The 23,660-nt window shown below is 54.6% G+C and overlaps 7 protein-coding genes across 7 annotated transcripts; 5 read left to right on the forward strand and 2 right to left on the reverse strand.

Moving 5' to 3' along the window:
• Window positions 1-642: 642 nt before the first annotated feature.
• W97_01591 (uncharacterized protein) lies at window positions 643-1,831 on the forward strand (the record flags this gene model as incomplete). Its single annotated transcript, XM_007779496.1, has 2 exons — window positions 643-1,670; window positions 1,723-1,831. The coding sequence occupies 2 exons, from the start codon at window positions 643-645 to the stop codon at window positions 1,829-1,831; spliced, it is 1,137 nt and encodes a 378-aa protein (XP_007777686.1).
• Window positions 1,832-2,979: 1,148 nt separating this feature from the next.
• Window positions 2,980-3,932, forward strand: W97_01592 (uncharacterized protein; the record flags this gene model as incomplete). The annotated part of the gene is made up of 2 exons (XM_007779497.1): window positions 2,980-3,724; window positions 3,778-3,932. 2 exons carry the CDS (start codon window positions 2,980-2,982, stop codon window positions 3,930-3,932), a joined length of 900 nt encoding a protein of 299 aa, XP_007777687.1.
• A 771-nt stretch (window positions 3,933-4,703) lies between these two features.
• On the forward strand, window positions 4,704-6,496 carry W97_01593 (uncharacterized protein; the record flags this gene model as incomplete). The annotated part of the gene is made up of 2 exons (XM_007779498.1): window positions 4,704-5,457; window positions 5,517-6,496. The coding sequence occupies 2 exons, from the start codon at window positions 4,704-4,706 to the stop codon at window positions 6,494-6,496; spliced, it is 1,734 nt and encodes a 577-aa protein (XP_007777688.1).
• Window positions 6,497-7,175: 679 nt separating this feature from the next.
• W97_01594 (uncharacterized protein) lies at window positions 7,176-8,486 on the forward strand (the record flags this gene model as incomplete). Its single annotated transcript, XM_007779499.1, has 1 exon — window positions 7,176-8,486. One exon carries the CDS (start codon window positions 7,176-7,178, stop codon window positions 8,484-8,486), a length of 1,311 nt encoding a protein of 436 aa, XP_007777689.1.
• Window positions 8,487-9,082: 596 nt separating this feature from the next.
• Window positions 9,083-14,664, reverse strand: W97_01595 (uncharacterized protein; the record flags this gene model as incomplete). The annotated part of the gene is made up of 4 exons (XM_007779500.1): window positions 9,083-9,625; window positions 9,682-10,044; window positions 10,099-14,218; window positions 14,291-14,664. The coding sequence occupies 4 exons, from the start codon at window positions 14,662-14,664 to the stop codon at window positions 9,083-9,085; spliced, it is 5,400 nt and encodes a 1,799-aa protein (XP_007777690.1).
• Window positions 14,665-14,976: 312 nt separating this feature from the next.
• On the forward strand, window positions 14,977-19,212 carry W97_01596 (uncharacterized protein; the record flags this gene model as incomplete). Its single annotated transcript, XM_007779501.1, has 6 exons — window positions 14,977-15,821; window positions 16,106-16,307; window positions 16,457-16,640; window positions 16,816-16,967; window positions 17,171-18,392; window positions 18,530-19,212. The coding sequence occupies 6 exons, from the start codon at window positions 14,977-14,979 to the stop codon at window positions 19,210-19,212; spliced, it is 3,288 nt and encodes a 1,095-aa protein (XP_007777691.1).
• A 252-nt stretch (window positions 19,213-19,464) lies between these two features.
• W97_01597 (uncharacterized protein) lies at window positions 19,465-22,303 on the reverse strand (the record flags this gene model as incomplete). The annotated part of the gene is made up of 2 exons (XM_007779502.1): window positions 19,465-21,967; window positions 22,023-22,303. The coding sequence occupies 2 exons, from the start codon at window positions 22,301-22,303 to the stop codon at window positions 19,465-19,467; spliced, it is 2,784 nt and encodes a 927-aa protein (XP_007777692.1).
• Window positions 22,304-23,660: the final 1,357 nt, after the last annotated feature.

Here is a 23,660-nt window from a genome sequence, read left to right on the forward strand (position 1 = left end):
CTTCCTTTCCAATTGACTTGTACTGATATCTGGAGCTCGATGCATACCCTCAGCATCGCATAGACGCCTCCGCAAGCCCACGGACGCCACGGTCCAGCCTCCTACGTTGGTGAGTCTTTGTGGCACGCAAGCGGACTTCGAGCCTGACTCCCGCCCATTGATATATCTCACTGGAGCACACCTTAACCAGCAATAGCTTTAGCTGTTCGTAGACTCTACTGTTCCAACTTCTCTCCCTTTTGTTTGGAGCACATGGAAGACTGAGCAAACACCGAAAGCGGGGGCAGTCACAATGGTTACACGCTGCTAGTATCCTTCTACTTGGTAATTTCCAAGACCTGTTTCGATCTAGTAAAGTACGTAGTCACTTGGTTCTACGAGCGCTGTACCCTGGGCATTCAGAGCCGGCACAAAGCTTGTATTGCTGAAAGCGTAGGCTACCTTTTCCATTATATAGCTACTCTTGGTCGAGCATCCCACCGGGGTCAGATTTGGGGCTTCATACATTTCATCAGAACATATTTACACTTCCCTTACGGACAACGTCTAGCAGGGTCGTAGTTATCGCATCAATGTCAGTAACGGACCAAGTCTGCATGAGCCGTATGTGCAGTATTTACTGACACAGCAAAGACGTCCAGCATGGCCATCACTGAAGAAAGAAAACTCCACTGGACCCAGCGGCTTGCGCTTGTACGGCACAATCTGCATGCTGCCAGACGCACGGGTGATTTTACCTTTTTCAAGACCCTCCAAGTACAAGCCTTCTTGGACAACATCGACTACGTCGCCATCTTGACAGCCAACCTAGGAGACGAAGCAGACACGGTGCTAGCGACACTTGATAACCTCAACGTCGGCATTGCATATGTCCACCAAGATGCCTTCAAAAACGTCTACGACAGCGCCAAAGCCATCGTTTGCGCCGACAATGGCAACGACCCCACTACACGGGCTAAGATTTGTGTCGATGCGTCCCAGCAAAATCAGATCGCAGACTTCGCCATAGACAAGATGTCCAACTCCGCCCGGAACTTCATCGAATCGCAGCCGCCTGCCTGTCAAGATGCCATCGCCAACGTCTTGATCACAGGAACCACCATTGTCGCCGACGCAATCAAGGTTTGCATGATGCAGACCGAGCGCATCGAGAGCACCATGGGTGACTTCCTACGCCTCGAGTACTCCTGGCAGACAGTGCAAGCCGCCGTTGACTCTGCTGTCGGCGCTCTTAGAGGCATCTTCTGTCTCATGGCTGTTGCGGAGCCGGAGAGTCCTGCCAACCGCAGCACGTCCGTTTCTTCCACCGGATCATCCATCTTCAAGCGGCTCTCGACTGTGTTGACAAGCAGTCACAATGCTCACCACCCATCCACAGTCGAAATACCACCACCGGCAACTACGAGGTCCATGAGCGTCGCTTCAGCACCATCAACCTTCCGAGCCTCCATCTCCGCCGCCTGTCCTACGCAAGTGCCTTCAAGGAGCATTCAACCCTTGCCAGTCGAGCAGCACCACTCTCCATTCCAAGCATCAGCTGTGGGGATGTACCGTCCCGGGCTGGCGCCTGTGCCGCCTACGCCCGCTGTTGATAACGATAATGTTGATCCGTTCGACATGACTCCCAACTCGACCGTCTCGGACTACTTCACAACCGAGGCGATCAGCATGTGAGCTTTTCTATCCTACTTACGTATAGACAACGCAACTGACCAAGTGTAGCGATGATATTGATCCCTTGCAGACGGTTGAAGTCCACGGCTTCCCGAGTATGGCCGGGATCACGAGGAGGTTCTCCAACGTCTACAGACCTTCGCCGATTCAGATCTAGGCCGCAGACTGCGAACTGTTTGCACCAGGGCTTGGACAACATATTTGCGCACCCATGAGCTCATGTTTGCGTCCTTTCTGCTCTTGATATCGCCTTGGATCTATCACTTAGTTGATGATGTCATGAAGAAAACAATTCCAACCACCGTAAATGCCTTTTCATGACTGTCGTTAGCGTTGCTCTCATTGTCTGAACAAACATTGTGCGGTGGAATAAGGTACCCTGCTGTGCAAATTCGCTTGATAGTGTACAACACACCAGCTGCGTGTTTGACAACTGTCAACAGTAAAGCTCTCGCTCAGTATAATAGTTGACTTCCGTGTTTCGTACTGTTCGGTCAATTCCTAAATACATCAGGGTGCGCTCAGGACTATCATTGTATATTAACAAGTCAGTCATCATCAGCCTTTCCTAGATATCTAACAAAGAAAAATTAGTATGCAGGGTCTCGTGTGGTACAGAGGATTGTGACGGTCCGCTACGGTTGGAGGAGCAGGTGTCAGTACGTGTTACTCCTGTCACGGCAGCCGAGTCCAGTGCCCATCTCATTCACTCAGTTGTGCAGTGCCCCTCTCATTCACTCAGTCGTGCAGGCCGTGCATGTGGAGAAGTCACGATGACCGACGCACAGATCAGGACGAGCATTGTTCCGACTTCACGCAAGGTGCCAGCCAACTTTCCGCACTTCAGAGTAACAGTTAAGCTCGGCGAACCCCCAACCACGCTGATACGCGACCAATCGGCTGCAGTTCTGATGTGAAAGCGGCTTCACTGCGGGAGGTTACTTGCGGGCGCGGCCGTTGAAGCGGATAATTCACATACACCTTGCCGTCCTGATATCACGCCCCCGAGGCACGTCACCAGGGGGCAACGCGGTGAAGTGTCGTGATGCCGCCGCGACCCTGCAGAACGTAGCCTACTTAAGGCGCTCCCATTCCTTCCTTCCTCCTCTTCGTTTCTTCTTCATCCACTTCTCTACCTACCTTTCCACTCATATCGGACCTCGATCACACCACTCCACTTCATACCATTCTTCTGCCCCAATTAACACTTTCATCTTGTTCTGGTTCATTATCGCCACGACAATCATGTCAAATCCAGAGCCTTCGAAGTCGCCTGTGACATCCTCATCGGGTGCAACTCAAGAAATGTCTGCTCCATCGGTCACAACGCTCGTCTCGGCCGACTACACCCCCGGATCCCCTCGCACCAAGAAGCCCTCTGTTCGTCAGCGCGCTGGAAACCGTAGGCCCATGACGAACGTCTTCTTCCAGAAGAAAGGAGGAAAGGCGCAAACGATCTTCTCCATGACCGCAACAACCAAGGGTTTGACCCGTTACTCTTCATATGCCCGCCAGTGCATTGAACGTCCGGGTGGCAGTCTCCAAGCAGGCGCTTTGCGCCTCGAGCTCCGAGCGGCTGGCGAAAAGGAGGCCGGGGTCGTCCTGAAATACATGGACGACAACGCGGACGTCGCCAACCCCGCGCTTCTTCGACTTCCTGCTGAAGAGACATTAGAGTACTACATCAAGGTCTACGAAGTTGTCGAAAAGCTTGAGTTTCCGCGAAGCCTCCACACTATCCGCCAAGCCATCCTGGAATGGATCACGTTCCACCCTCTGGATATGGCCGAGATCAAACTGATTTGCACCACCTTCCCCGCTGAGCACGGGATTGTCCATCGCATGCTCCACTCCATCCCTCATCTGCAAGCTCAGGGATTCATCGCGGAAGAGGACCACACCATGATGGTCGCGATGATAGGCCGATTCCCAAAGGTTCAAGCGCTGAACGAGGCTCTTCACCAGAAGAAACAGATGTCCCTCCAACGTAAGGCTCGCGGCGCTTCATACAACTACACCACGTCTTCTACTGGCTGGACAAGCCGTGCCCGTGAGTCAGACGGCACAACAGCACGACCAAGAAACTCACTAACATGATCACAGAAAATGCGAAGCACTACGTCGACGTTGCTGGGTCTTCCAACCCTGGAAAGAGCATGGCAAAATCCAAGCCTCTGCAGGCCAGCAACGCAAAGAGCAATGGCCACAAGGCAGTCGGGAAACTTCAGCAGGGAGTCAAGTCGACTACACAAAAGTGATGGGAAGATTCGATACGAAGCGAATGAGCTGCCGCTAGCGACTTCGGAGTACTCCGCCCCGACGTGAGGAGCGGGAGCGAGACCTGTTCGAAGATTGAAGGTCGGGCATGGGCGTTGTTGTGATTTATTTCTTGCGTTTTCATTGCTTTCTTAACGGAACAACGGGTTTCAGAGCCTTGGTCAGCATTTGGTCAACCTCGTTCAATGGCCGGGCTTATCCGCACATAGCATCATGCTCCAAGCCAGAGTTAGCTACAAATACACTTACTCTGGCACTCCACTGTTTCCTCTACATTAGCGGAAGTCATCGAGATGCAACTTGAACATAGCGACAGCAGCTCCTTTAGCCATGGACCTAGTTGTTGATGCTTGGCCGATGTTTCTTTCCGCTCCCAAGCACGCATCCTGATCATATTGCTGATCGTCTTACCTTGCTGCGGCAGCTAGACTTCGGATAATGGGAATCTGTCAGCCGCTTCAGAGGGACACCCGCCACGCAGTGTAGTAGTCACATGAGGACGGATGTGCAATACGACTGCTTTCAATTGTTTGAAACCTTGATTGTTTACTCTTACCAGGTTGTATGCACTTGCAGGACAGACGAAGAAACAAGGTGCGGCTCTGCGGCTGTCCCCACCGACGGACATGCCCCGCTCCAAAGGCAGCCGGCTCTCGTGCGACTTCCGTCCTTCAAGATTCATCCGTACTGTGCTGTCGATATCTTGCCATTGCACCCGAGCGCATCGCATTGTGCAATGAAATCTCTCGAAGATGGCTGGTCCTGGTGACGAAGACGCAGCTGCGAACAAAGCAGGCAAACCACCCACAGCCGAGCCTGAGGAGCTCCCGCCGCTCGCCGCGCTCTTCCTTATCCGGTTCGATCTAAAGGTCGGCTACACAATCGCTTGGAAGCGCTCAATCCATGGCCTTCAGCTTGAGGGTGTAGTCGAGTTCAAGAGCTTGCCTTCAGGCCTTCACAATGTCAAAGAGGACCTCGTGTACTTTGTCCACCAGCAGTACGCCGGGCTCAGCGCCTTCATCAACCGGCCAGCATCGGAGTCGGAGCGCAATGCGCATTTGATCGCTGTTGGAATCCTAGTGCCATTGAGCTATGGAAGACTGGGCAGAAGCTGGCTGCACGCCCAGGACCTGCAGCAGCTGGCAGCACAGCTAGTCGACGATGTTACCAAGGTTAAGCCTTTGGAGGAGTACTGGGAAGAGCACCGCTCAAGGAGCGAAAATGGGACAGCGACGTCCAACGCATTGCCGTCTTTGCCTACGGAACTCAGGTCACATTCCTCTGCTCAGGCACCCTCCCAGGTCAGAGGCAGAAGCAGAGGGATGTCCATCGCCACTACTTCGCCGGGCTCGACGCCATCGCTACCGCCAACCCATCCTGCGCTGTCCATATTACGCTTCATAGACGCTTTTGGCCCATTGATATATCCGTTACACAGAGCCGCACTACTTCGCAAGCGCATACTTCTCGTTATTTCGCCGCCGGTTCGACTGGCATGTGAATATGGTTTGCCGGCCTCAAATACTGAACTCTCTTGACGCGACTATGCTGACTGCCGACCTCAGTCTACATCCTTTCCGTTCTGTCATCCATACCTTTATCTTCCGCCCATCTTCTTCCCTCCCATAACGAATCCTACCACCGCCTGCGCCCCTTCTTCTCCATCGGCGTCCACGACATACCACTCTTGCAGGACGAGCTCAAAACCGTCGAATCTCCCTACCACGTAGAAGACGATACTCCCTTCGGTTGGGTAGCATGCACGACCGACGAAGTACTCGCCACAAAGCCGAATCTCTACGACATCCTCGTCGAAATCCCTCCCATCACAGACCACACTCCCACCGACAAGCGCTGGCCAAAGATCCGCGACTCAAAAGGAACCGCGATAAAAGCTACACAGCGCGACGCCCGCCGCTACAAGCTCCTCGCCGACGAACTGGCCCGCTTTCCACGAAACAGCACGGACCGGGAGGAGCCGCGCGACCCCGAGGCCGACACCGACAACGGCGACCGCGCAACCCTCCTTCCGAAAACAAGCAACGAGTCTCCCGCGCCCGAGACCGACACACTCGTTGACGACAGCCTCGTGGAGCCAGTAAGCTGGTCCGCAGTCGCCTACACAAGCTTCATGTGGTGGGCCTCGGCGGGCGAGGAGGACGTCCTGGCGGCCCAGGAAGCAGAGTGCGACCGAGAACTCGTGTGCGATGCTTTTGACTTCGAGCTTCGGGCGCAATCTAGTGGCGAGGGAGTCCCACCAGAACCATCGGGTGTCTATGCTGCGCCGCATGCGTCTGTTATCGCCTCGTTCCACCGCATTACTGCGCTCCTTGTTGGCGACTTGGCTGAGATTATCGAGGCGGCTGGCGAGGATGATGAGGGTGATAGAGTGGTTGTAACGAGGGAGGATCTTGTGAAGATGGGGCTGGATATGTGGAGTGAGGCTGATAAGGCCTTTGTCAGGGAAATGATTGCGTTGTATTTTGATCGCGACGCCGAGGTAAACGGTGCGAGTGTGGAGTGTTGTGGGGTCAAAATATGTTGATGGTGTGTATATATTGTGGGTGGCGTTCCGGTACGTTGCTTGTCAAAGGTGGTTCTGTGGGCTAGCGAAGGCTTCAACCACAGTCAAATGCAGCACACTCAGTTTTTCGACTAGTCGTTTACAGGCAAGAAAGATGTCAGGCGATGCATCGAGAAGAATTTCCGCCGGCTCTCGCAGTTTTTCGGAACGCGGTGTATCTGGCTTATAGGGATCTTCAGTGTACTCACGCAACATGTGGAGAAGCTGAAAGCGGGGCTCGTTCAGAAGCACAAGAGGGTGTTGATGTTCAGAACCAGCACGTGTGTCTAGGACAGAGAGGCCTGGTGCGTTCCGTACCTCTCAACCACAGTTCTGATTTCTCGCTCTACCAAGCCTCGCCAACTTTAAGGTTTGGCCTCCCGTCCGCTGGATCGCTGGGCAAGCTGAACACCCTATCCTCTCGCTCAGACAGTACCGCTCTGACATGACGCCCTAGCTGCTTCGAGGCAAGGTCGACCACACATCGCCAGTGTGCTAAGTATATATAGTCCGCTTCCTTCCCATCATGCTTGTTCTTCAGTCTAGTGATCTCAGTCCAATATATACTCAAAGCCACGCTGTATACCTACGTTGTTCTGCATCACTCACTCACCCTTTCTCAAACACGAAATCTCCATCATCCACTTCCACCGCCAAGACCATGGAGGCTTCTAAGACCCGCGAGGACGACCGCCACCTCGCCTCCGTAGAACCTACGGACGTTCCCGCCGCCGAGAATGCACTTGTCGCGCCTCTTCGTGAGGTGACTGAAGCCACATCTGGACAAGAAACGAGCGGGCAGCCGCTCACCGCCGAAGAGCCAGAGCCTCCAGTCTCAGAAACCGAAGGCTGGATCATCGATGCTGAGGATGATGAAGACGCCGACGGCTTCAATGGGCCTGTAGGCATCGATCCGTCCTTACTAGGTGACGCTTCCGACTTTGAAGACGACGACTCGGACGACACATCGAGCGAAATTGGGCCCTTGCTGGCCGATGATTTGGAATACGCGCCGTACTTTACCTTGGAGAATGACGTACCATTCGACATCTGGGATAGCGGCAATAGCTACAACATCGACGCCGGCGAGCACGAGTTCAGAGGGATGCGTGCAACAGACATCGATGATGATGACGACGACGATGAGTATGACCAGGACGAGGACAATGAGGAAGACGAAGTATTCGAGACATTCGAGGGCTGCTTCCAGCCTGTGCCTGCAGCCCTCATGCCCGGCTCAGACGGCGGCTGCAGCGTATGCGGCGACGCCTTCTCGATGCTCACCCTGCCGATCCAGATCCACTGCGGCCATGCCTTTTGCCGGCACTGTATCTGCTCATGGGCTGACGGCTGTGTGCGAGCGTACAAAGCGCCCAACTGTCCCATGTGCCGTTGTGTACTCCGGCCAATCCAGACGCCTACGGTCGAGCAGATAGCTAGCGGGCGGTGGAACGAACTCCTGACATTCCGCCACGCATGGGCGGACGCAGCACGCCGCGACGAGCTTGGCTTCAGCGCGCGCGTGCAGTGGCACGGTTCGAGTGTCGTCCGCCACCACCGCGAGGAGCTGTACGCCGCGACCTACATGTACAGCTCGCTGGCCTCAAGCCCGCGGGGCAACTCAGCGACCCCGCGCGGCATGGCGCTGCTGCTACAGGCTGTCTGGCGCGCGATTGAGGGGTTTGAGGAGCGCGAAGCCAGCTTCGATGAGGCGTACGGGGACCTTTTGGCCCGGGCTACGGCTTTGGTGGAGGAGGATTCAAAGGGCGACTTTGTGGTGCAGATGGTGCCGCAGACTGTGGAGGTGGTCAATGACTGGTTGGCTACGCTGATTGTGATGGGGTTGCTGATGGCGGCGGAGCTGGCAAGGCCGGCTGGTAGTGACGTGGAGGAGGCGGAGGTGGAGGCGGAGACAAAGAAGGGGCCTCATCGCCCTCGCGCTGTGAGTTTTCTGCGGACGTGCCCAACATGAGGCGCAATCCCACCTCATAGCGGAGATGTGCCGTAAGTGTAGCTAGGGATGGTATAGACACAGGGTGTACTTTTGCATGTACACCTATGGCGTGTCACGGGAGACATCTGGGGCTTGTTAGCGTTACGGTTCGTTCAAAATTGTTTCGTTTCTGTATCAAAAGGGCTTCGAAAAGTTGGCGGTGTAGTTGAAGTATCCTGATATGGAGCCAAGGTCACTAGTGTGTCATCAAGCAATGTTTCTCACCCACAACCCCTCCCCCGGAACACACTCATGCCCGACATAATCTAACTCAATCTGTCCTATTCTGCTTATATCCACCATACGTCGTTGGTAAGCTCTATCTTCCCTACCCTACCAGGCGCAGAATGCGGCTTTCTGCTCACATTCACGGATCCTCGATGTTCAAGACAAATACAAGGCTTCCACGACGGTTCCACGGACCCACGCGAACTTGCCGCCTGACACCCAGATTGACATTATTTACAGTCTTACATCTGAAACCATGACACGCGTAAGCTCCATCAACACCAACTCACAGCAACCCACCCTACCCCTTCCCCCCAACCCCACCAACGCCCTCCTCCCACTCAAGCCTACAACAACATCCCCTCCAAACTCTCCCCCAGAATCTCCTCAATCCCCTTAATCCACCTCAACGTCTCCCTCTCCACGCCCTCATCATCATCCTCCATGACCTCACTGATGAACGGCAGCATCTCCTGCAGCAACACCAACCAATCCTCCCCAAGCCTCTCCGTGAGCGCTCTCTGCGCCTCAACCGCCGCTAGTCTCACGCCCGCTTCCTCGTGGCGGAGAAGTTTGAGCAGGCCGGCGTTGAGCGTCTTGTGGTGTTCTGCTGAACTCGCGGCTGTGGCGAAGGCGGTGAGTGTGGGGATGACGTGGGTAATTGTGTAGCTGGGGTTTTCGGGGGCGTGGGCGAGTTGGGCTAGGAGCGGGGCGCAGACAGCAGAGAAATGGTGGGGGGATTGCCAGAAGTCGTCTTGGTCGTGTTCGAAGGATTTGGTGAGGGCAGTTAGGACGGAGATGAGGAGGGTTTCCTCCGAGGCGGGCGTGTTGTTCTGCAGGATCTCGGCGGCGACGTCGAGGATGTAGATTGAGTAACTTGTCACGATTGACTAGGGGAAATTAGGATATCCTCTCGGGAAACAAAACTTGAGGGCGGGAAACATACCTTGAGCTTGTCGAAGAGGGCACCGAGGAACACGAACAAGCTCGTCGCGCGCAGGTGTCTGCCTGTGACGTCCTTCTTTGGCAAAGACTTCGAAGCCCAGTCGACCAGTCTTATGAAGAACGGCCGGAATACAGCGTCGTTGAGCTTCATGGTCATCGCGATGGCGGATTCGTTGATCAAGTGCTCGGCCGCCGCCAGAACATCGTCGTCGTATTTTTCCATGAAACCATCGACCTCTCGGGTGCGGCGCAGGTCGAAGGCCTTCAGAAACAGACTGAAGAGTGTCTGCGAGTTGCCGATAATGGCGGATTTCGGATGCCGTGCGAGAGCCGTGCTGAGCATCTCGATCTGCTCCTTCAGAGCCTGTTCTGCATAAGCGACACATCCCACAGCACAATCAAAACATAGACATCTTACCGTAAAGCCCGCCCGCACAGCACCGTCCCAGTTGCGCTCAATCGCCGCGAAGGATTCCCTCGCATCTATCTGTCTCACCGCAAGCCTGTAGAACTGTTGTCGGCTCTCGTCCGCCTCCTCACTCAGGTCCGCAACAGCCGATCTGTATGAAAGCTGCAACGTCTTGTCCAAGTGCGTTCCAGAGAACATGAATGGGACATGTTCGACTATCGCGCAAATGAAAGCGTAGACAGCATTGTGCAGAGGCTCTTTCTCCTCGCCACCGTTGATGCTTTCTTCGAGGTATGCAAAAGCCTTGGGCAGCGCCAGTGGCATGAGCGGGATGAACTCGTCTGGGTGCATGACCTCGACGGCTGTGGCGAGGCAGAGCAGTGAACCACGGCGTAGTCCATCGTCGTGACTACCGAGCGCGTGCTCACCGACGACGACCTCGGCCGTTGAAGCGATTCGCGGGGTGTCTTTCTTGCCGAACTTCTCTGCAATTCGGTCGATACAGAGGATTGCTGTACGCTTCAAGCTGATGTCTGCCGATGTTGTTATGATGTCGGTGACTCGCGGTAAGAACCGCAATACTGCTTCTCTTGCTCTTTCGTCTGCCTGCCCTAGCCGTTGGATCGGAGCATACAAGGATGCAAGCACTACTCGTCGGACCTCATCGTCAGGTTTGCTGAGCAGCGTCTCAGCAGACTTGATGAGGTCCACGACTGGAAGCAGTCCGAGCAGGTTCGATAGCACCTGGGTGCAGGCATCCCTAAGCTCGCTACGTAGAGAAGTCTTCTGCAGAAGCCGGATGGCCTTCTCAAGCAGCTCAGCGAACAGCTGGTGCACGGCTGCGGCGTCCGCATCATCCCTTGAAAGAGTTCTGCTGAGCCTGCTTCGAAGCTGTGGATCCTTGACAAGGGTAGCTAGAGTTCTTGTGATGTGAACAATGGCACTTCCAGTCTGGCTCGCATCCTTCTCGTTGAAGCTGAGGATAACCTCAGACATGGTGCGCTTGGGCCGGAGACTGTCTTCAATCAAATCAAGATATCTCCGTGTGGTCCTCAGCTGGGTCAACGGCTCGACCGACCGCATGAGCTCCGTGACGAAGCTTTTCACGCCGTTGTCAGTAGAGTACCGGTCCACGAGCATGGCTATAACTGCGAACAAGGCCTCGTCTGGCCCGAGGGTCTTGGTAAGCTGAACAAACAATGGCAGCCTTCGATGTAGCGGAATATGTTCGTAGGCTGCAGTGAAGCTCAGCAGAATCTCTGCGGCACCGGACACCAAGTCCTGATTCCGCTTTCTGAGGGATGCCACAAGCGGAGGAACCACCCTAGAGATGGTCTGGTCAATCACGTGCGCCGAATAGTCGTCACTTTGTCGCAGCAGAGTCGTGCCCATGAAGGTGAAGATCGGCATCACGCTGTGCAGCACGAGGTCGGGTACCCAAGTGGCAAGGCTCGAGATGAGGAGGATAGCCGAGTTCTGCACTTGTGGATTCGATGTCGACCTCACGCACTCGACCAGAAGATCGGCACGGATGACTGAGCGATCGACTTGCGCAGCACGGTCGTGCTTGAGTTTGTCGACGATGGAGAGTAAACAGCTGATGGCGAGGCTTTGCAAGTAGACCAGACTGGAGCTGGTTTGGGCCTTGTAGTGCTGGAGTTCAGAGAGAATATGGAAAAGACCACGGAGAAGTTGTGAGTGCTTCTCTGGCGAGGAGCTTTCGACCAGCTCGAGCACCAATGTAATTCTTTTGAGAGCATCGTTGATGGCGTTCGTATCATGGACAATGGGTCGGGCCGCGTCTGCCTTGCTTGTCCTGCGCCGCTTGGCAGCAGGCGGTTGGTCTACCATGTTGGTAGCGCTGGGCAGGCCATCGAGAAAAGCTGAGAGGACATCCGTGGTAAGATCAACCGACCGCAAGATATCCATGGCTTCTTGTGACCGGTCACCTGTGGTGGCATCGCTGGTGCCAGTAAGTGACAGGTCAAGCAGAAACTGGCCGAGCTCTTGCTTCAATCCAGAGTTCAACGACGACCATAATGTTTTAGTACGCTCGAATGCGACTTCATGTATCCACCGCCGTCCTGCAGCCAGCTCACCGCTCATGATGGACTGCAGAAGCCGGAGCCACTCATGCTCGCGGGCGTTGATGAGCTGTAGAAACTCGCGGTCAACCTGTGATGGCTCCAGGTTCTCGGCTTGACAGAGCGCTGTAATTTCGTCATTGGGTAGTGTAAGCCAATGCCGCAAGGCCGGGAGCAGCAAGTCTACACGCGGTTTTGTCCCTGTCTTGCCCATGCGGCCAAGAACGGGAATGAGGCGCAAGCGTACAGTGAGCAAAGGAGTGTGTGCGAAGTGACTGCTTAGAAAGGTGCACACTGCCGACCTGAGCGAAGTCTTAAGCTCAATTGCCGACACATGCTCGCCGGGTCGCGTCTTTCCGCTGAGTGCTGTGCCAACGATTTGGCTTATATGCTCGGCATCCAGGACACACTCTTCCAAACTGGGGACTAGCACTTTCGAAAGGAACTTGGCTGCTTGCTCGGGATCAAGCCAGAAAGTGGACTCAGTCGACTTTCCATATAGGGCTTTCGAGCCCCAGACAGTCCTACTCGATAGCTTCTTCCCCTCCTTGCCGCCGTCTCTATAGGAGCGCGCCAAGGCCAGTGTGCATTCCGCTGCGGCGCGCCTAACGCTCGCCGAAGAGTCTGCTAAGGCGCTGATCAAGTAGGGTACAAGTGCCTGCAGGTCCACTTGCTCTGAGGGATGAGCAGAAAGCCAAGCTGTTACTACCTGTAACGCTGCGCTCCGGGCGAGGGCGGGATACGGCCCGCACCACATGCGAATGAAGAAGCTAAGAAAGGTAGGTCGATTAAGGGCTTTGTCTTTCGATAGAACCGGCAATGAAACAAACTTTTCCAGGTGCTCATCCGAATCAACTGCATTCAGGAATGCCTGAGATAGGCTCTGAAAGAGAGCAATATCGGTAGGCTGAAGGAACGAAGCCTCGTTCGCTTGTTGACCCGTAAGTGAGGAGATCGAATGCTCGAACGGGGCGATGGATTCAGCGCTTGTGGCTTCAGCCATTTCCACGTCATCGTTGTACGTGTCCGGTAGCTCTTGGGGGGCTCTTATCACTGTCTTCAGTCTCATCTCGATCGCATCGAGATCCATCTTTTGCTCCTCGATGACGCCGTGAATGAGTTGACGGGTGCTGGATGCGCTGCTTAACCGAACAAGGAGGCTGGCCAACGAATCCCGCAGCTGAGGTGTGGCTACTGCGCTCTCGTCCATCTGTTCGATCGCCAACAAGAGACTCTTGATAACTATGGAAGTCTGCTGAGGACTGAGAAGACCAGCTTCTAATACAGTTGCCACCAACTCCAAGTTGTCTGTTTGATTCGAAGTTGTGAGCTTGTCGATGATTCCCAGGAGAAGTCCAAAAGCAAGTCTACCGACTGGAAATCTCGACGCCATTAAAACGAGCCTGGTTCCACAGTCGTCGGTCTTAAGTAGAGCCCTTACGACAGACTTCGGTAGCTTAGCAGCTTGCCTCTCTTGCGCAAGCACAGACAGAGTCACCAAACAGCTGTCCAGCGTTGTTTGAGTCCAGCTTGCGACAAGAGCCTCCATAAGACCGTTCAGGACTTTGTCTTCGAGGTGCGCCTTGGTAGCCAGAATCGTCATGATCATACAGCTACCAGTCACCAGCTCCGGAATCTTCTTCAGCGCCAATGCTTCATTGAGTATTGGCAAAACCCGCAGAAGTAAATCCTCCTCTCTGTGCCGTTGTATGTTGCCTCGACCCGAGCGCGCGGCTTCGAGTTGTCCGTCAACGGCTTGAGTGGTTATGCTCGCCCAAAAGGAGAGCAGTGTTGGGGAGTAGTGACCGGCCTTGGCGACTTTCAGGACGTATGTGTTAAAGGCCGTGAAGAACTCTTTCGTGTTAGTAGCCGTGTATATGATGGTCTGCCGCGGAGGGGTTGCGAGCGAAGTCATGTAAGGATGCAGGAACCGGAACGTAGGCGAGACTTTCCGCGGTAGGATGGAGAGGAGGGTCGTGAACAAGGGCGTAGCGTGATAAGGGAGGAAGGTCAGAATGACGAAGTCTGTGTTGTATTCGTGTACGCTGCGGAAAAAAGAATAGGTCAGCGGTCCGCCCTGCAGCGCTTTACTGATATCGAAGGTCCACCACGCTTACCGGAAGCGCCTCACGAGCCATTCCACAGCCTTAATCGCAGGCTTGAGCAGCAGCCTAGGCCCCACGAGTCCCAAGAAGCTCTCCAGCACAGCGTCGAGCTCTTTGTTCTCCTCGGCTGTCATCTGCGTCCTCTCCTCGCTCTTACTCTGCTCGCTGAACAGATTCTGCGAGAAGGCGGCGAATCTCGTGTCGAGCATGCATAGCTCCTGGAAGCCTTCGCAGCATATCTGGTAGATGGTGTTGAAGTCCTGCGACGCAGCTACTCGAGGCTCAAACAGCAGCGATTTGCCATGCGCCGCCTTTTGCGCCTTGAGGTCGAGCTGGTGGGTGCTGCTCGCGGCGATGGTGGCCAGCTGCCGCTGGAGGGATGTCATGGTTTCGACGCGCGGATTAGAGGTGAGGTGGCCACCTGGTCCATGTAGAGAGGAGCGGCGAGAGCGGTTTGCGGCGTATATACTGCTATGTGAATTACAGAAAATTCGCCGTTCTCGTCGCTCTGCAGCGCAACTTTTTTGCCAAGATTTCAGATGTCAAAGGCGGCAAACCGCGGCAGAATACTCAAGCTCCGTCACCTCCGCCGGACTTCTTGTGGACCTCGATGGACAGCGAAAAATCCCAGGTACGCATCTCTTAATTTCCAAATGAAGGCCATTGAATCGACAGTGATCGCTGATGAACATGAAACGATGAAGTCTGTACCAAAGTTCGCGAGCTTCAGGCCAAAAGCGCCGCCCGCTCCACCGCTCTCTACCTCCACCGAGACACCAGGCCTGCCCCACGGACACGCCGGACGGGCCTCGCAAGCTCGGTCATCTGCGCGGAAAGGGTCTCACGGTGATGGCGACGATGCCAGGCGAGAAGGGCGGCCCGGAGAGCTAGATGAGCGTGGTTATACTGGCGAGCATCGTCGCAGGAAGCTTCGCAACGACGATGCGGACCATTCGCGCTTGAGCAGACACACGCATCCCGACCGTGACACGAATAAGGATGAGCGCCGTCGCAGGCGAAGATACCGCGAGGAAGATGCAGCCTCAAAGAATGGAAGAAGCAGCTCTGCCAGGCCGTCAGATCTTGCTGTAGCCTTAGCTCCGGAACCATTGGCCGTGCCTTGGGACGAAGACGTCGAACTCTTCACAGTCGACAGGAAAGGGGATGTAGCAAATCTAACATACGGCGGCCTTCATCGATACTCCATACCACCCTATCGACGCATCGGCTACGGCAGCGTTCTGGGCCTGCCAGCAGACCACCGGATCGACAGAACTCTCACAACAGAAAAAGCGATTGTCATTACTGATGGCCGGCCAAAAGGTAGGAGTGAGCGGTACTTGCTCGGAAAGCCAGGCAGACAGGAAGAGCGGGCTCTTCGTCTGGTGAAGCCTTCCCAGCAGGAGGACGAGCCCCTGCACCAAGCCCAGTTTGTCCCCTTGCAATCCAGCAGGAAGAGGAAGCGCGGGTCTGAAGGGCCTGGTTCACCTGGAAATGAGGTAGACTACCGGTCTATCGAGGGTAAGGCGAAGCCGGATCGGAGGTCAGTTCGTTTGCTTCCTCGCTTTCTAGTGTTTGGAAGAATCCGATGCTGCTAGGCCACTCTTGTAAGAGAAAGCGTCCCGATGTTGATGGCGGAGATTACGGCCGCTCTTTCGTGCGATAGATGCCGAAGGTCGAATTGCGCGCCCTGAACTTATATTCAATTTTCAATACTCTTCATACGCCTCTAATTAAAATAGTCGTCAGGGTTGAGGAGTTGAATAAAGCGATTGGCTCTGAGAGTGTAACATTCTGTAGTACACCAATGCTGACTACTACAACCAGACCCCACCCCGACTCAGACTTTGAGTACGCCTCTGATTCTTCAGGCGCCGGTCAAGGCAGTCAACGAGATGGAGAACTTCAGGCAAGGCTCAGAAATTCCGAGCTGTCTCGCCGGGCGAAGACCGAAGGGACCGTAGAAGCTTGGTTGGATCTCATCGAGCACCAGGAAGCTATGATACGCATTGGACAAGGAGTTGCAGATGTGAGTACTCTCCGAACTTTGTATGCCTCCGGATCCTTCTGGTGCATGATGTGCCTGGAGTGTAAACTCCGCTAATGATCTGCTATATCGAGGCGAGATGGTACTGACATGGCGGCTAGATTTCAACATATCCATATACGGGTATCGAGCTTAGCAACTCCCAACAAAGAGCCCTTGCTGATATCAAGATCTCCATGTACGAAGAAGCACTACGCGAAATCGGCGCATCTCAACCGCACCGCGTGCGCCTATTGCTAGGCCTCATGGAGGAATCGTGCAAGGTCCAGGAACCGAGGAAGCTGGCTGCGCAGTGGAAAGCGATACTGAAGCAGAGTGCTATGACCCCAAATTGCCAAGGTGAGTGACATGCCGCGTTCCTTTGCCCCTAGTTTCACCTTCTGGAAAGCTTGATGGCAATGTCGTACCGCCTTATGTCAAGGACGGTGCTCCTACGGGCACGAGACTGCGAAAGGCCTTGTATCTATGTGACGCTGACTTCTCAAAGCAGGTACTCTTGAAAGTGCAGAGCTCTGGATGAAGTATTTAGACTTCGTACAGACGAATTTTGTGGAGTTCAAATACGATACGTGCCGAAGAGCCTTCGAAGACTGCCTCGCGTCGCTGGCAGAGTCTTATGACGTGCTGCACAAGAGTACTGCGGTATCAACAGATACACCACAGCACCAACAGGTTCAGGATCGAATCGCCGAAGTAAGCCCCTCACTGGACCCTTATTTCAAGATAAAGACTCTGAAGATACCGAGTACTGTTCCTTAGCTCTCGCACTCGCAAACACGCGCTTAGTTTCTTCGTTTGCGAAGAACCGTTCTACATGCATGGCGCTGACCTTTACCTGTACCTAGGCTTCGCTATATGTCTTACTTCGCCTCTCAACCATGATGCGGGAAGCCGGATACCACGAGCGTGCTACGGCGCTGTGGCAAGCCTTGCTCGAGTACCATCTCTTTAGACCGAAAGAGCTATTTCATGCGAAGAGAGAGGAACGTCTAGCCGCGTTCGAGGAATTTTGGGAGAGCGAGGTACCGCGGATCGGCGAACCCGCATGGCAAGGCTGGAGTACCTTCTATGAGAAGGGCGGTGATCCACTTGAGCCAGTGGTCATACTATTGGACACTTACGTCGACTCTGACGACTGTTTTGGGGATTTTGTAGGGAAGGAGGAGGCATGCATACTGGCGCTCCAGACTCCTGGGCGCATTGGAGACGAAGCAGGTGAAGACGATCCATACCACACCATACTATTCTCGGACCTCAAAGACTATCTCGCTTGGTCACCCGCGACATTGTCACCCCTGATGCTCATCCAGGCTTTTCTGAAATTCAGTAACTTTCCGCCACTGCCTGACCGAGGGCAAAGCACAGTCCAGTCGTGGTGGCTTGACCGGTTTCTTAGGAACGATCGGCTGGAAGCTCACGCTGAGCACGCGCCAATGCCTTATTTCCAATCCACTACGGACTCCTTGTTCTCCAATCCTATGACGACTGATATGTCGCCTGGATGGCTGCAGCAAGTACTAAAGGGGTTGGCGTATACTGTCGAGGACGATGTCGTTGCGGAATACTACCTTGCCTTCGAATGCCACCATTTCCGCTCCGGCGCTGCCAAAGCCGCGAGAGCACTGCTGAAGAAGCGGCCGAACAGCCTCCGACTTTACAACTCGTATGCGCTGATCGAGGCAAGAGCCGGCAACACATCAGTGGCAGACCGGGTTTTCTCAACGGCGATCAGCATGAGTAAGACTTTACAAGAGAATGCAAGACGAGACGTGGTCTTGCTGTGGCATACTTGGGTCTGGGAGGCGCTCCGCTCCGGCGATGTATCAGCAGCAACACAACGTATGTTCTCCATCGCAGGCGCAAGCCCGACAGCCTCCGCCACCGATTCGGTACACGAAGCCGGCGTTGTTCCAACTAGTCCAGCTACTCTACTCAAAATCAAAACGACACTCTCCGAGGGCTGTGATGGGTACCTCCCGAACCCCCATCGTTATCACCTTGGCGTGCTGTATGCCGATCTGTTAGCACTCCTCTCCTACCTAACGCATTCAAACCAGAATCATACAGGTGAGTGGCATATGATTGCCTTCTTTCCTCGTCTCACCGCTTTTCGAACGCCGTGTGCACCTTTCATACGAAGGAGGTGCTGGAGGGAAACTCTCAGAACTGCTCGCATTCCCATGCATTACTAACCCGCAAACCAGACCTCCGCGCCGCACTCAACGCCTACCATATGACCCTAGCATCCCTAGCCAACCACCCATCCGCCTCCGCAGCCGCCGAAATCCTCCACCAATACCGTACAAACCTTCTCCTCTCCCACATCTCCCACTCGAAAGCCTACCAGCCCTCCACCATCCGCACCGCCCTCGCCAACAGCATATGCCTCTTCCCACACAACACCCACCTCCTCTCCGCCTTCCGCGAAACCGAATCTCGCTTCCGCCTCGACGACCGCGTCCGCGCGGCCCTCTCCCCCACGCTAGCATCCAAAAACTCAACAGTCGTGGGCTGGGCCTTCGCTATCAGCAACGAGATGCGCCGGCCCGTGCATTTGGGTAGTACTGTGCACTCTGTGCGGCGGCTGTTTGAGCGGGCTGTGGCTTCGAGGGCGGGGAGGAATTCGGCGGCGTTGTGGGGGTGGTGGGTTAGGTGGGAGGTTGAGACCGCGGGGGATCTGGGTAGGGCGAAAGAGACGTGGCTGAGGGGGCTGAGGGAGGTGCCGTGGTGTAAGTGGTTTGTCATGTTGGCTTTCAAGCTGCTGAGGAGTGTCATGGGGTTTGAGGAGTTGAGGAGGGTGTATGATGTCTTGGCGGAGAAGGAGTTAAGGGTGCATGTGGATCTCGAAGAGTGCTTTGAGAAGAAGGCGAAGCTCGCACGCACGTAGGTAGGTAGCTTTGTAGTGTGTGAAACACATGCACTGGGGCAAAGACGAGAGGTTGGCAGAGATGATAGTGTCCACTGGCATGCCAGATGTGGAATTGATAACTGATAGTCTATATTGAGTCTGAGCGATGGCTGCTCGGGTATCTTGCAACGCTGTGAAGCTAAGTATCCGGCTCCCAGAACACGACGACTCAAAAATACAAAAGGCCTGTAGAACAAATAGCAATAACGACGGCCGGTTCGTCGAGGCACCTTATGAAGACGTCTTAGCAAACGTAAAGCTGACTCGACTCCCCTCCTCCCGCAGCAAACTCAGAAGCACGTCATCATCGACAAGCGCCTCCAGCTCCTCCTGCGCTTCCTCTTTGATCATCTCAGCCGCATCAATGTGCAGATATCCCATCAGCGCTTTAATCTTGCTCTTACCATCCGACGTCTTTGCAGCTCTCTTCGCTTCTTCGATACGCCGCTCTTGCTCTTCCATGTTCACTTGCGACGCTTTGATCAGAGCTGGTAGGCTGGGGAGGTCCTTGTCGCTGTCCTCGCCCTCATTCTCTTCCGGAGTTACTGGCTCTGACGGATCTTCGCTATCTCCCTCCGCGCCAGGTATGGCCTGGACATCGAGAGCCTGCGCATTCCCCCGACCACCACACGGACAGCAAAGCAGCTCATGCGTCTGACAACTGCCACTCTCATCCAGCTTGAAGAGATCCCGCAACTCCTCCCTCGTAAAGCTCGACGCCGACGCCTTATTGTCAACAACACTGTCCGCAAGGCCCTGCTTCGTCAACTGCCGCTGGTAAATCTTTTCATCAAGCGCGCCCATGGTCAGCAGCCGGTAGATACGGCAGGGCATCTTCTGGCCATCGCGGTGGATGCGCGCCATAGCTTGCAAGTCGGTCGAAGGATTCCAGTCCACGTCAAACAGAACCAGGCGGGAGGCTCCGATCAGGTTAAGGCCGGCACCGCCGGACTTGGCGGAGAGGAGGAAGGCGAAGCATTCGGTGGCTGAGGTTCTGTTGAACTTGTCCACTAGACCTTGTCGCTTTGCTGCTGGCGTTGAGCCGTCAAGACGGAAGAAGGTGTATTCGAGGGAAGTGAGGAGCTGGCCGAGGATATCGAGGGTGCTGGTGTAGTTCGAGACGAGCACCACTTTCTCTGAGGTTGTTGTGCGCAGCTGGTGGAGGAAGCTGTCCAGCACTTGGAGCTTGGCGCTCGCACCAGGTGAATTTAGCAAACTAGGAGGGATACCGGAGAGGATGCTCGCGACCATTCCGTTCGCGCTTTCTTCATTCGCTGATTTGCTCAAGAGGCTTGGACTGTTGCAGACCTTCTTCAGGATGTTGATGAGTTGGAGTGCTGATTCGGTATTGCCGAGAACAGCGCCGAAGACTGGCGATGAAAGCACACTCCGATAAACTGACGCTTGAGCGGTGGTGGGTCGACAGAAGAGCACGTACTCGGTCTTGGGAGGGAGGTACTTGGCCAGGATCTCTGCTGTACGCCGGAGAATGAACTGGCCTGTTCGGTCCGCAAGCTCTTGAGCTCGAGCCTCGCCTTTCTCCAGATCCTTTGCGCTTGCTCCGGGTTGCCGGCTTTTCAAGATCGGATTCTCGAACTCACGCTTGAACGTGGTTAGTTTGCCCAACAGGCCCGGGTTAACAAAGTCTACCATGACGTAAAACTCGCTCAAGTCGTTCTGTATCGGCGTCCCGGACAAGATGATTCTGCGTTCTGTGTTGAGTGACTTGATTGCGAGCGCTGACTTGTTCTGCGCCGTTTTTAGCCTGTGGCCTTCGTCCGCGATAACGATGTCGATCCCGGAACCCTTCTTCAGCTCATCCTGCACGGTCCGGAGCTTCTCATATCCTATGATCATTACGCTATAGCTCTTGCCCTTGGTGAAATCGGTGAGACGAGTCTTCTTGTCGTCTACAACGAACACGCCAATCCTCTCATTACCGAGCCACTTGCGAAATTCCTTTCGCCAGTTGTTGACGAGAGTAGCAGGACAAACAATCAATGCCTTCTTGATTACAGGCGGATCCTCATATATCGGGTTCTGCTTAAGCAGCGTCCACAGAAGTGCGATGGTCTGCAACGTCTTGCCAAGCCCCATCTCATCTGCGAGGATTGCCCCCTCGCCTTCGTACTGTCGCATGCCCATGACACACTCGTATAGGAAGCGGACGCCTTGCCTCTGGTGCTCTCGCAAGTGCTTGCAGAGGAATGGGTCGACCACAACATCGACGATCTGTTTGCCTTTCGGTGCCTGTCGCGGGCGCTTCATTACAAGAGCGCCAGGTTGATCGGGGTCGTGGCGTGGCTGAGGAAGTGGACCGTTCGCCTTTGGCATCAACGTGCTCGTAAGCACCGGATTCTTGAATAGAACCTTTGTGGCTTTGCTCGTTGGCACGACGGCCTTCGGCTTTTCCACCTGCTTCGCCTCCAATTTTGCCTGCTTGGCGTGTGCCTTGAAGCCCAGCTTCTCCGTAACATTAGGCTCTCGCACTACAGGGTTGCTTACGGCGCCCAAAAACGGCCTGCCAGCGAGGAAGTCCTCCTTCGAGATGACGGAGTCGACTTCGACATCCTTGCCACCAACGGCTAGTTCTGATCCTGGCAGAAGCGGTGTCTTCAATGCTGTTTTGCCCAACTCCTTCCCTGAGATGTCCTGCAAGTGTGCAACGCCATTGCGGACCGCGAGGATACCATCACCGTCCCAAGTCTTGTGCTTCTTCACCGTGAACTTTCGCCTGTATCTAACATCAGCTTGTGCCCGTCCCGCTCATTGAAGCGCTCCGAGCTCACCACAACACTGTATAGTATCCTTCAATGCCATCTCCGGCCGGTTTCACTGCGGCTTCCGCTGCCGCCGGATTTCTAACGAGGAGGAGAGGCTTTCGGGGCGCTTTGACGGCTTGCAAGCTTCGTGGCGGCGAGTCCGAGAGCTCGTGGGCCTCTTCGTCGTGATTCGAGACGCGTCGCCTCTTGGTGGGTGGCTCGCCTGCTTCGCGGGTTGATGATGGATTGACGAGTGCTTGGCTTGGTCTGCGTACAAGCAAAGGCGGCTTGAAAGGCTTGTAAGTCATGCCCAGGGACTGAGGACCGCACCAAGGTGAGCGGGTTGTGAGGATTGACAGGTGTCGTGGCTGATCAGGTGCCAGCGCGAGAGCGCGATTTGTAGTCGCGAGGCGAACATGTGCACGTCACGTGAGGTGCTCGCTTTTCCGAGATGTGCGAGTCTTCCACCGCGACCTCATCTTATTAAATACTTCCCACATACATTGGGCGGCTCGCACTCTCGAACAGCTATGTGCCGCTAACGACTGTCTGGGTCGCTACCTGTGCCTTGAAATGCCTCAGAATCTCCTCGACGCTCTTAGAAACAAGTTGTCGGCGATCACAAAAACGTAGGTGGATATGTCCTCTTTGTTGCAGTTCTCCATGGGAATCTCGGACCAGTTGTGGCGGAGGATATTGGGGTAATTGCGACTCGCGAGACGCCTTTGAGCTTGCAATTGATTGAAGTTTGGAAGCAGGGTTTGGCGCCCGCGAGGCCAAAGTGAAGCCGATTAAAGCACAACCTCGCCTCGAATTCGAACAGTAGGAACGCAGCTATACGATTTGAATTTCAATTAAGCTTCAAGCTTATGTTTGGCTGCTTTGTGCAGAAAGTCGAAAGTTGCCTCTCTCACTGAAGAATACAAAATATCTCATCAATCTTGCGCCCCCTTTTATACCTAAGTAGCAAGCGGGCACAGGTCCTATAAGCAGAAGAACACAAAATTTCGGCAACAGATTCACGCGGTCGTCTAATAGAGGTGAAGCTCCGTTTATGTGATCCGAGCGGCATGGACGAATACTGCCTGTTGTAACCGCGATTTTGGGCGGACCGATAACTCAGTACCGGACGACGTTGCTGTATGAGACGACCTTTTTATCCCGGACTCGATACTCCAAAGGCATGAGAGCCTGGGCAAAATGACTGTCAAGCAACGTATCAGAAGTCGTGGGACGCTTGCCCTCCAGAGGGTGGATTCTGATGCAGATCATTGAGGGCTTGTTGCGCCTGTATTTTTTTTGCTATGCGGGAGGTTCACTCCGTCCTCTTCAAGCGGTGAAGGTGTGTATTCACTCGTGTTAACGTTGTCGAAGTCAAACTCGAGCGCTTATGAACGGGTCGGCCATTGGACAAGTGATGACGACCACTGATACGAAGATGCTCCGGCGAAGACAACCACTCTTGTCCGACCGTCCTTTTGCACTCTTTGGAGTTGGTTCCAGCAACTCAGCACCAGCTGGCTCACAAGCTGGGCTGAACCCGGAGTTGCCTAAAAAAAACTCTGATATTTCGTGCGGATCACACTTGATTCCCCGAAAATCATGTACGCTGAGAAAATACCATGATGGTTTTCATTCGGACGCCGTGCTATCACTATGTTGGGT

Source organism: Coniosporium apollinis (genome assembly GCF_000281105.1).
Source record: "Coniosporium apollinis CBS 100218 chromosome Unknown supercont1.5, whole genome shotgun sequence".
Taxonomy (NCBI): Eukaryota; Fungi; Ascomycota; class Dothideomycetes; genus Coniosporium; species Coniosporium apollinis.